General features: G+C 39.9%; 1 protein-coding gene across 2 annotated transcripts in view; it reads right to left on the bottom strand.

Annotated features, from left to right (window-relative positions):
• The window catches only part of RFFL (ring finger and FYVE like domain containing E3 ubiquitin protein ligase), a 692085-nt gene that overhangs the window by 177415 nt on the left and 502003 nt on the right, over positions 1–12667 (bottom strand). The window contains exon 5 of one of the 2 annotated variants that reach the window (XM_044074047.1): positions 1195–1218. The exons of the other annotated variant lie outside the window; for it this stretch is intronic. Within the exon in view, the coding sequence (XP_043929982.1) occupies positions 1195–1218 (24 nt within the window). The remainder of the gene's footprint in view (positions 1–1194; positions 1219–12667) is intronic. 2 annotated transcript variants of the gene reach the window in all.

Below are 12667 nucleotides of genomic sequence, written 5' to 3' on the forward strand. Positions count from 1 at the left end.
TTTCAGTTGGAGAATAAAAAGAAAAAACCTGTAGAACCTTTTGAGAGAGTGAAAAGTCATGTAAGTGAATGGTCTACTTTAGAATGCCGAAAACTCAAAATGTCGATCGCTCACATGAGCGAATAATCAGGAAGTCTATGTTGTTTTTTTGGGATCGCAGTACAGTGAATATCAGAATATTGGCCCTTTCCTCACTGTAGTGCTATCTTGGAGTAGGAATATATATTTAGCAGGGAGTGTGGGGGGGCACCCCCCCCACAAGAGCGATTTTGAGTTCCTGATTATTCGCTCATGTGAGCAATCGACATTTTGAGTTTTCGTTGTTCTGACATAGACCGTAAATGAATTGGCCATAGGCATTTGCTTGTCTCAAGGATATATTTCAGGATGACCTACTAACTGCAGAAGAAACAGTAGCTGAATTCCATATTTCTCATATCTGACATGGTTATAAAAAATAAATGCTTGAGTTCCTGGAGTTTTAGTCCATGTTTGTAGTGGGGGGGAAATGAAGATTTTCCCCTGCTCTATCTAGAAGAGGTCTGCTGTTTAAACCAGAGACAGGTCTTCAGATGCCAGTAGTAAAACTAATCAAATTATTTTAGTGCCTGGAAAGTGAAGACTTATTGTTTTTTTTGCAGGTAGAGTTGTCTCTACATAACAATTATGATAATCTTCCACTGTAATTTATTATGGTTCTGCTGGAAAAAGGCACTTGTGTTTGCTAGCGTGCCTACCTGGACAACAAAAGCAAATGCAAACATATCCAGTGTTCTTTATTTCTACACTTCACTATTCCTTGCAATTATTCTCTGAAAGAAAATAAGGAAGGTCTTTGCTCCATATTTATTGCGAGACCTTTTCCAATATTGCTGAGAACTTGTAAAATCAAAGTCTTCTGCTCAGCAACAAAGTGACATCAGGAAAGAGGAAGACAGGGCTAGACTCATGTTTAATTATCTGCACTATCAAGAAATAAATAAAAACAGGCACAACTGTCAAAACAAAGTGGTGTACCAACCCAAAATATATGCTGGATGCAATGCAAGTTGATTGGCCTTTATGCAAATTGTACATTAAAGCTTCTAATGGCAATGTAACACTGCATGTAACTTATACACCTTCAGTATTACTGCACTCTAAACAAATATGCATAACCCTATCAAAAGGAAATGGAAATAATGTTTCACATACCAGTTCCACTGCTAGAGCTGGAAACTGCAAATAAATAAATAAAATTAAATCACCACAGTGTTCACATAAAACAGGCAACCATAAGAAAAGACACTACAACATCAAATATGCAAGAGTTGCCAAGTCATGGGTTGCTAATCATTAAGTTAACATTATAACCATTTTAGTATTTTCAATGAGGGGCTAACTTATAGCTTGAAAGCTCGAATTATTGCAAAACCTGTGCTGACTTAATAAAAGGTATTAAATCTCCTCTGTGTTTCGGTGTCATTGTGGAGTCTACAGATTCGGTGACAACAGATGGGCCTAGGTTTGGCCCACTGACTCCATATGATTAACTTAAACGTGTTCCTCTGTTGTGAGTGAAAAAGTTATAATAGATAATTGTAATCTATAAGTACGCCAAATGTGTACATATGATATACTTTTTAAGCAGCCTTTATTTTTGTTAAAAGAGTTAGTTCCATTAGGCCTATGGTCTACTCTCAGCAAAGGCTTCAGGTGGAACGTTTACTGACTAACTGTAATTTGTTCAGGAGACTAGGGAAATGCCTCTGCTCTTTTCTGATAAGAACAATAGAATCTTTTGATATTTACCTAAGCTACCACCAACTCAGAAAGATGAGACTTAAAATAACATCTCAGACAAACAAGCACCACACCAACAGTGAACAACGTGATAAACACATTTTTTAAACAAACAACTACTATTCTTAACAAATGAGATTTTTGTACTTGTATGGTTATACTTCCGATAACTGAATGAATGCCCATGAGCCAGAAATGTCTTAGCTTCAGGACTGGCACATAAGTGTAGAATCAGTTCACTGAAAAAAGTACAGAGGTGTTAAGAACGTAGTATGACAACAGATGTCTGACTGATCACTGTTGCAATATTACTGCCAGGGATAGCTAAATGTTTGGCCAGGAAACCAAATTGTAAGAGTTTCCCCATGCATAGTACGTCCAATATATGACCAAAGTATGCTAAGGCTATGAGATAAGTAAAGGATATATGGCCACAAAGTACCTCAGGATGTTTCCAGACCCAAATGCTAGGAAGGCAACAAAGACATGATGCCCTCAAAAGCACATTGTTAACTAAAACAAGAGAATGAAAGGATAAAACTGTAATCTAAAAACAGGACAAAAAACTGGGGGGGGGGTCAGTAATACAGCAACAGTGATGAGCTAAACATCTGTTATGGTATGTACTTACACAGCTGTACTATGTTCTTTCTATGCCACTTTTGTAGAACTACTATGAAATGGGAAGAGTCCCAAAATGTTCTAAGTGTTTACGGGAGAGGAATGGGGATTCGAGCTGGAATCTAAGATTCTTCTCAAGATGGATCTAGCAAAACAGCCTAGAAATGACATCAATCCTGTCTTTTGGCTTTTTTCCCCAGTAAGGGGTCACCACAGCAGAACTCTGGTCTGCTAATGATTGGCGGTAGATTTTTTATGAAACGCCGAGGTGCCAGCTCGAAACCCAACCTTCAACGAAGGCATGCCCATTTATGCACGCATGTCTTTCGAACGCTACCCAACTGCGGGGAAGACATGCAGACTCCACACAGAAGGCACTCCCAAGCCAAGCCGAGAATCGAACGGGAGAACCTCTTGTTGTGAGATAACAACGCTACCGCCGTACCACCACGGATTAAATGACATCAATCCTGAAATGCTTGATAAAGGTATGCACAGAAGAACAAGTAGAGTTTATCAAAGCAGAAATGGAATCTAGAGCTTTGAAAAAGACATCAGAAGAAGCTACTGCTCTGATAGAATGTGCCTTAACCAAACCTGAAAGCTACTTATTATGGAATAAAAAGCAAAGGAGAAGAGATCCGTTTGGATATTTTTGGTCTGGAAATAGAAGTCTCAACTTTTTCTCCTGAAAGGAAATGAAAAGCTTGTTTGACTTTTTGATAGTTTCTCAAGATAGTACCTCAGTTGTCTGTGAACATCTAAAGAATGTAAAATTCTCTGTCTTTCCCCTCTGTTTTGAAAGAAGGGGAGAAAAGGAGTGAGACTGATAACCTGGTTTAAAGACAGCTCACTGATTACCTTAGACATAAAGGATGGGTTGGACCTGAATGTAACCCTACCTTTTTATATAACACAAAAAAGGAAGGAGAAAAGCCATGAGTGCTTACAGTTCAAAAACCCTTATGACAGAAGTAGAGGCCACTAGAAGGACGGTTTTCCAAACTCAAAATTTTAAGGAAGAAAGGGAAGAAGATTCAATTGGAGGAAGGGTTACCTCTTGTAAAACGCAACTTCTGCGGAGGAGAGATACATTTTCTAGGGTGTGAAGCTGAGGTGAGGGACGCCTTTTAAAAACTGCTTGACTTCAAACTGTGAAGACAAAAGTGGATCAAAAGGAAGGCAGGCAGAAATTGGATCAAAAGGAAGGCAGGCAGAAATGGCTGACAGAAGTGCTTTTATGGATGACTGTGTCAGCACTGAAATAAGCAGCTCACACAAGTAAAAGCATAACAGGAATACCCATTTGACAAGGATCCTGATTCTTCTTGTGGCACCAAATAAAAAAATCTCTTCGATTTACAAACATTTCCTTGTAGCAGGTGTCCTAGCCTTAATACCTGTAGAGCGTCCTCTGAGAATAGGTGCTTAAAGAATTTGAGTCAGGAGGCTTGCATGAATTAAAGAACCTTTTTGCTACATGAAGTTCATCTTGTGAGATAACATCTGATGGTTGCCCTGGGTCAGATGAAAACTAAGGGGGAGCAGACCTGGGCCAGAAGGGCGACACCAACAAGATGTTTGGCTTGTCCTGCTTGATTTTCAGAAGAACCTTGAAAATTAGAGATAGGAGAGAAAATGCATAGAGGAATCTGCGATTCAAAGACAAACACATGGCATTCATCTTCGGAGGAGGAACAGGAAGAAGAGGAAGAAGGAGGACATACTGAGCTGCTTGTTCTGATTGGAGACAAAGAAATGTATTACAGGAGTACCTCACTGATAGGCAATTGGCAGGAAAACCACCTTATACGACGACTCCCCATTAATATTCAAAAATGTGCACGCAGATTGGCAGCGTGCATGTTGTAAATCTGGGTTATAGTAATGGAAAAAGGTCCGGTTGCTCGGACTTTTTCCATTACTATAACTCTTTTTTTTACAGCAACGGAGAACACAAGATCTCCATTACTTCACACTGTCTCGCTATGTTAAACGAGTTTAACATAGCGAGACAGCTTTAAAAAAAGCAATGGAGATTCTCCGTTGTTTGTTTTAAAGCTGTCTCGCTATGTTGAACTCCTTTAACATAGCGAGACAGTTTGTAAAAAGCAATGGAGATCTTGCTTTCTCTGTTGCTTTTTTCAAAACTGTCTTGCTATGTTAAATGGGTTTAACATAGCGAGACAGAGATTTTCCATTGCTTTTTTTAAAGCTATCTCACTATGTTAAACCCATTTAACATAGCGAAACAGTTTGTAAAAAGCAAGAGAGAGCTTGCTTTCTCCATTGCTTTTGCCCACAGCTCTGATGCACTGCATGGGCATACACATGCGCAGTACATCAGAACTGCTGCAGAATACCAGACAGCTGCGGAAGGGCAACAAGGAGGCATTATACAATGCCATTATTTAAGAAAAGTAATTATTTTTTTCCTTAAATAATGTCATTGTATAATAGCAATAACCCACTTCTGGGTGTGGGTAATGCTGGATTTATCCACGGTTGGCTTTGTTTGGCCACTTGGGCTTCGCCCTCATGACCAAACCACACCAACCATGGGTAAATCCAGCATTACCCACACCCAGGCGTGGGTTATTGCTGTAATATTTAACATTCATTCATGAGGGTCTGCCTGGGTGCTGCTCAAGTAACCTGCCACTGAACTGCTCTCTGAATGAATGAAAACTGTTAAGCAGGACAGATTGTGCTATATGTCTGTGTCCCAAGCAGTCACTGCTAGTTTGCTAAGGTGATAAAATCTTGTTCCACCTCGTTTACGTACCATACAACTGTGGTACTTACTGTCTGTAAATGTTTGGAGGGGACATGGACACAATAGGTGGTGTGGGAACTGTAAGGGCAGAATTATAGTCTTTACTTTCCTGATATTTAATGTGGTCCTTTCTGTTGTTTTTTAACCATACACCCTGGACTTTTACATTCCTAGAACAAACTCTCCAAGCCAAGTCTAAAGCACATGTGTAAAGGTTTTGTCAAAGGGAGGAACCAGAAAGGGCACTCCTGTATTGAGAGATACCTGGTTGATCCACCAGTGAAACTCCATCTTGATGGATGGCAAGACAGGAAATGGAAAGTTCAGAGAATGGCTATGTTCTATCCATACTGATGCGAAATACCAACTAGTCTTCATATGGACTTTGGTTGAAGGAATCATTTGAATACTATTAGTGGCGGCCATAAACCCCTTGGCTCTCAAGATTTCTCTTGCTGAGATCACTTCTAAAGGAAGAGGAGACTGGAAGTCAACGATGAAGAAGGCAAGGTGCTAACCAAAATTCAGAACCAACAAGAACAAAGCACCAGAGGTAAAATGAAATAAAATAAACCAATGGTTGGAGTGAACAGCCATTTATTCACATACACATAAATGCCAAATATATAAAAAATAATAAGCGTTTTCATCTCCCATGGACTTCATCAGATAGATTAAGGATAAAGAATAAAACAGCCCTCCTTTCTTTTATATAAACCCTTCCCCTTTCCTTTAATTGAGCAATTAACTCAATGCCAACTCATTAACAACCACAAAACACTTACTAAAATTCTACTTGGTTTGTATATAAAATCCTACTTGTTTTATACATATAATCTTTTGATTAAAAATATATTAAAAAATATATATGTTGTTAGTGAAAACCAAATTTAAAACCACAAAGTAAAAATTAAAATAAACATCACAATATACAAGGTTTTTAAGACAACCTGTTACCTAAAAATCAACCAAGCTAGTCCACCCTATTGCTAGTCAAAATTGCCATCTAGTGGCCGAATCCCTATATTACACCTGCAACTTAGCCCTCATCTTCAAAATTGGAACAATGGATATGTGTTCATTAAGACCAGGGAGTTGACCGGTCTCCAGTACCAGCTGCCAATAAAGTTCCCTAACTTCGATTCTAGTCTCCCAGGAGCCACCCCAGGGGTCCTTTTCCAGAACAAAAAAATGCCATCCTGCATCTGCACATGTCAATGTGTGTTTATATAGGGCATTGTTACTGTCCTTGTTTTTAATGGCATTCAAATGTTCATAAATTCTTCTCTTAAGCTTACGTGTAGTCTTGCCCACGTAAAATGCCCCACAGCCTTTACACATGGCAAGATACACCACATCTTCACTATTACAATTAGTAAATGAATTAGCTCTAATAGTCCTGTCCCTCACTTCAACATGCACACTCCCCAAGTTCAAAATGTAGGGGCATTGTGCACAGGTACCGCATTTGTAAGTACCCAATCTCCTATGATTATGTGGTTCTTGGTTGTTGTTCTCTAAAAGCTCCTTGATATTCTTTCCTCTTCTATAAGTAAACTGTAATGGATTTCTAAACAAAACATCCAAGTCTGAGTACCCTTTAAATTTTTCCCAGTGCTGGTTAATAATACCCCTAATTCTATGGGTATGGTATCATATTTCATAACAAATGCCCCTATAGGTGCTGAATCCCCCTCCTGTTCTGTTCCATTCCCTTTATCTCTACCACTTGTACTTGTAGTGTTTTCACCATGGCCCAGAATAGGGCAAAATCTCCCTTTTCTCTCTTCTAATACTTCTGCAATTACCTCCTCAATTAGGTCCAACGGGTACTTCCTTCCCAAAAACATGTTTCACAGATTCAAACTTTCCTTCTCGTAATCTGAAACTTTGGATGTCATCCTACTACTATGTATGAACTAACCCCTAAGGATACTCATTTTTTGTTTAAATGGGTGTTGACTAGTAAAGTACAGGTGGGAGTTAGAAAAGGTACTCTTCCTGTAAACCCTTGATTCAAACCCCTGACTCTCATTCACTTTCCTCAGGGTCACATCCAGGAAATCCATCTCTTGACAGTAGTATGGTTTAAATAGCGGATGAATTCCATCAATTTAGCCTCTGTGCCAGTCCAAAATATGCAAATATCGTCCAAATAACACTTGTAATAGTTCCAATATTGTGCGTATTCAGAGGAAAAGACAAACTATTCCTCCCATACCATAAGGACGATATTTGCATATGTGTGGGCACAGCATACCTCCATCGCTACCCTATTAGTTTGTTTAAAAACTTCCCCCTCGAAAAACAGGAAAGTATACCTCAGTACAAGTTCCATGAGCTCTAAACACAGCAAGAATTCCTACCTTTCCAATTTTCCGTAAGTGTGTAGAGCCTCCTCAAACCATTCCATCCCAGTTTGATATGGAATCACATTGAACAAATCTTGAATATCTAAAGTCACAAAAAATAAGTGAATCAGTGTTTAAATCCCGCTTAATACTCAGGATTCCCCCTGCTGTGGTCCAAATCCCTTTGAGTTTTGAATCCAAGTATTTGGCCAAGGGATACGTTTTGGAACCTGTCGTCTCCACTATGGGCCTTATTGGGGGGGGGGGGGTACTGGGAGTTCTTATGAACCTTGGGGATTCCAAATATACATGGAATCCTGGGGTGGTTGGTGGTTAAATAGCTGAAAGTGTCCAGATCAATAAGTTAGTCTTGAAGCATGTCATTCAGACCGAAATCAATCCTATTATAAGCCAAATTTATTTCATTTCTGGACACTCGAACGTATCTGGAATCGTCGTTCAACATTTCTAACATCTTACTACTATACAAAATACTATCCATTAATACCCCCCCCCCTCACCTTTGTTAGGTTGCATTACCCTAAGATACTTGTTTTGACTCAAGGTTCTAATTAGATCACTTTCCTCCTTACTGAGATTGTAAATGTAACCTCCACGGTTAAGGCATCCTCTTATTCCCTTCTCCACTTGGAACTCAAAATTCCTCAATTGAGGATGGATGGGAGGGTTCATGATGCTTGTCTTTTTAACCCCCATGTGTCTGAACCATCCTGTTCTGCCCCTGAAAAATAATTTCAAAGTTATTTTTCCTCAAAAACATCTTGAGATCAATCAAAACATCTGCCACTCCCCTTCTGCTATTGGGAATAAACTTAAATCCCTTTATGAATAATTCAAAATGTTTTGTAGAGAGGTCCACACTACTAAAACTGTAAATGCTAAAGTCCCCCATGGTATGTCGTGTTCCTTCCACCATAATAGCATCCCTCTAGGGGTGGGGTGTCACCTAATACCCCTCCTGTTGATGGATCCTCCCTGGAAATAATATACCGGGGTCTTCTATCTCAACCTCTCTGATCTCCTCAGTTCGGGATATTCTAAAGGGTCTAATGGTTCCAGGTGGTGTGTACAGTGTTCTTCACCAATGTATTCCATATTGTTAACCCATCTATCCCACTGGTCGTGTACTGGTGGTCTAGTGTGGGCAAGTTCCCTGTTCCTGTCCCCAACCCCCCACCATGTCTGGCGGGTGTGAGTTTCCTTTCTTGGTTTGGGGTAGGCTCGTTTTTGCTGGTATTCCAATAAATCCCTATCTAATTTCCCACACTTCCTTTTATATACCATCACACATTTGTCCTCAACCTGTTTCTTGATATAAAAATATTTCTTCCTTTCCTCCTCTATGGTAAACATGAGGTCAGTAATAACTAGTTGGTTAAGCTTCCCAATGTTCACCTGTAAATTATCCATCTCCCTTTCATTCTCCCTGATAATGACCCTCATAATGTCATGTCCACACCAATCAAAAATTTTACAACACTGTTCAGGTACTTGTGTACCCTAAGACCCTTGGGGACAATGCCCCAGTTGATACATTCTGTGGTACTGTCTGTAAATGTTTGGAGAGGACATGGACACAATAGGTGGTGTAGGAACTGTAAGGGCAGAATTACAGTCTTTACTTCCCTGATATTTAATGTGGTCCTTTCTGTTGTTTTTTAACCATACACCCTGGTCTTTTTCATTCCTAGAACAAACTCTCCAAGCCAAGTCTGAAGCACATGTGTAAAGGTTTTTTCAAAGGGAGGAACCAGAAAGGGCACTCCTGTATTGAGAGATACCTGGTTGATCCACCAGTGAAACTCCATCTTGATGGATGGCAAGACAGGAAATGGAAAGTTCAGAGAATGGCTATGTTCTATCCATACTGATGCGAAATACCAACTAGTCTTCACATGGACTTTGGTTGAAGGAATCATTAGAATAGTGGCAGCCATAAACCCCTTGGCTCTCAAGATTTCGCTTGCTGAGATCACATCTAAAGGAAGAGGAGACTGGAAGTATTACTTTAGAAACATCATGTTGGCCCTGAGGAAGAAAGGCAGTCATCAATATAAAATTGAGCATGCAACCCAGAAACAATTGATCTAGGGAGGGAAGAAGACTGGATTTTTTTAAGTGTATGCTGAATCCCATACAGTGAAGCATGTTATTTGTAAAGATGAGGTCCAGAAGAAGCTCATCACTCGTAGCAACCTGAAGTATGAGGTTGTACAAGAAGTAAGGGAAAATCTGTATTCCCTGGAGGAAGCAAAAAAACTCTTCAATATAAGCCTCAAAACAGGCTTCGAATCAGATAAATGGAGGACAGCAACAGCCATTCCTTGCATAAAAAAGTGGGGGGACTTCAGCAGACCTAAGTAATTACAGACCCACAAGCCAGACCAGTCTCATCTGTAAGGCTATGGAAATGATCATTATGAAATTAATATACAAGGATATACAAAACCTACAGATTCTTGACTCAGCCAAGTGCAAATTCATCAAGGGCAGGTCCTGCCTACTTAACCTGGTTGACTGCAACAATGAATGAGGGCAAAACAGTGAACAATGCAAATCTAGACCTCAAAAGAGAGTGCAATACTATCCCACAATAACTCCCAGCTATATGTCAATTTCTATGTAGCTTTCCAGATAGCAAATTGGCTCACAAGCAGAACTGGGGAAGTTAGGGTGGGTGGACATACTTCCCTCCAAAAGACCTGTCACTAGTCAGGTGTGCCAAGGTTCAGCCACTGGGTCACTCCTCTTTTGCATTTACTTTTTGTGTTCAAAACTAATGTTTTGGTTTGCAGCTGAAGGGTTGCAAATAACTGCAAAATTGGTGCAATAATAAATTCTCCAGAGGACACGATGGTCTTCCAAGAGGGACTGCCCCAAACAAATAACTGGTGTCAAAACCATGGACAAACTAAATGCCAACACATGTACAATTGCATCCTTTGGCAAGCATGACTACCCTTGTATCTATCACACTGGCAACACAACTTTTAAATTGATCCCATAGTTAGGGATCTACAAACCTATGCTGACAATGAAATGCCCTTTGATCACCACATAACTGCTATAAGGAAGTCCTTTTTCACTGCAAATGCTTATATCTAAAGGTAATGATTCCCAATCCAGGGATGTAATTGTTCCATTGGACTCGGCACTCATTAGGCCGATCACAGAGTATAATGCTCCTTTCATTATGTAAATGTCCAAATACTTGTCACATGTGGAACTACCACAAGGCTCTCTCGATAAAAATAATAAGGGACTAAAACTGCAAAAACTAAGCAAACCACCTCATAGTCTTGTCCTTCTCAGTATCATACAGGGTATTGAGAGGTAATCTATGCCCGGAGTATACAGCTTCAGAAGAAGCTCGCAAGCTCACTTGTATCATAAACACCAGCTCAAGAGATATTAATCCCTTTGGCAAATTAAATAGAACATTTTACCAGGATAGGCATGTATCAGAGAATATCACTTCTTTGGAACAGTCTTCTATTCGGTTCCCTATTACCCTATCCCAGACGCAGATTGTCGAATGCTTCTCTGTCACACAGTAAAGCGCGAAAAGGCAAAATAGCAAAGCGGCTTTTCAGTGAATTCTTGTTCTGGGAAAGAATTTGTTTGGCCGCTTTCACTACTTTGCCTTTTCAGCACTGTAGTGCGATCTCGGAGTTGGTATATTTAATTAGGGGGGGGTCTGGGGGCGCCACATTAAGTAATGTTTTTTTTTTTTTTTTCGGATCAGTGATTGTTTTCCATTGGAAAATAATCGTTGTTCTGAACTTTCTACGTGGTAAGCTTTCGCTTACATGGGGTCGATTACCTGTCATTTGCTCTTCTGAGCATGTGAAATGATAATATAGACCCTTCTATTCTACCTAAAACAATCTTAATCTTTTCAAATGTAAGTTGGATGAATGGATGGGTAATCACAAATTCACCTCCGGTTTATACAAAGGTTCAACAACATTCTTGTTCAGCTCATCTCTTAGCTATTTGTATGCAAAATATAAGGCCTGAAAGCTGCCAAGGGAATGCAACACTGTGCTTTTTAAGATTCAAGTATCAACAGTCTTGTAAGTACCTATGAATCAATAAAAGCAAAAACTAGAGCAAGGCACTTTATGAAAACTCATGGTGAAGTAGGGAACCCAGGGGGAAAAAACACAAAATTGAAAATTATATTCCAAAACAAGGGAACTTCAAAAACTTCATGTGATCATCATCTGCATGGATTAGAATATGAAGACATGCACATTTTATGTGCAGGGTACCAAACAAACTTGAGGCAGAATCATCAAAAGATGAGACTGCAGGGTAAGCATTTTAAATGCTGAGACTTTCAGAAGTTGAGAAAGGACAAATTACAGAATGGGGCTCTATTTTCAAAAGAGTCAACAAGGTGTAAAACATTTTTCCATACCAGTCAATAGCCCTATTACCTTCATCACTAGGAAACGCATTGGTGATAGGCAAGAGATAAAGCTCATCAGATTTCAGGGAAAGGACAGCAGTGTCAGACGAGTTTTTGCACAAAAAATTATGGCAGTCTGATACTTTGTAAAATCTGTTGGGCTTCCTGAGGCTGAAGGTAGAGTCTCAAGAGTTGACAGAAGCCATGACAAAGGCATCTTGCAAATCCTCAAGCCGAGGGGACAGCAAATTCACATACATTAGGTCATTTCATCTTTTTTGCATGTCTGACAACTGTTTGTCTACCACCGAAAATGATGCAGCACTTCAATACCATTCCTCCAAAGCAGAGTGCATTTTAAAAACTAAGTTAAGGAATCCTCAACAAAATCAGACTATTCCTCCTCTGAAGAATAAGTACCTTTGTTTCTTCAGAGGCAAAGAAGCGGGTATACGAAAAGTGATAAGGGGAGGGGGCTTGAGAGAAAGCCTTAAACATTCCTTGGAAAAATTCACAGCACTCCTAAGAATCCATGGCTGAGGAGGAAAGGTATGCTTACTCTTCGGCTTTTTGTGTGTGCGTGTGTGTGTGTGTGTGTGTGTGTGCGTGTGCGTGTGCGTGTGTGTGTGTGTGTGTGTGTGTGTGTGTGTGTGTGTGTGTGTGTGTGTGTCTGTGTTCTTGCACAAACTGAGGAGGCTGCAA

This window comes from Protopterus annectens, chromosome 6.part0 (genome assembly GCF_019279795.1).
Source record: "Protopterus annectens isolate FY-2018-M chromosome 6.part0, PAN1.0, whole genome shotgun sequence".
Lineage (NCBI taxonomy): Eukaryota > Metazoa > Chordata > Ceratodontiformes > Protopteridae > Protopterus > Protopterus annectens.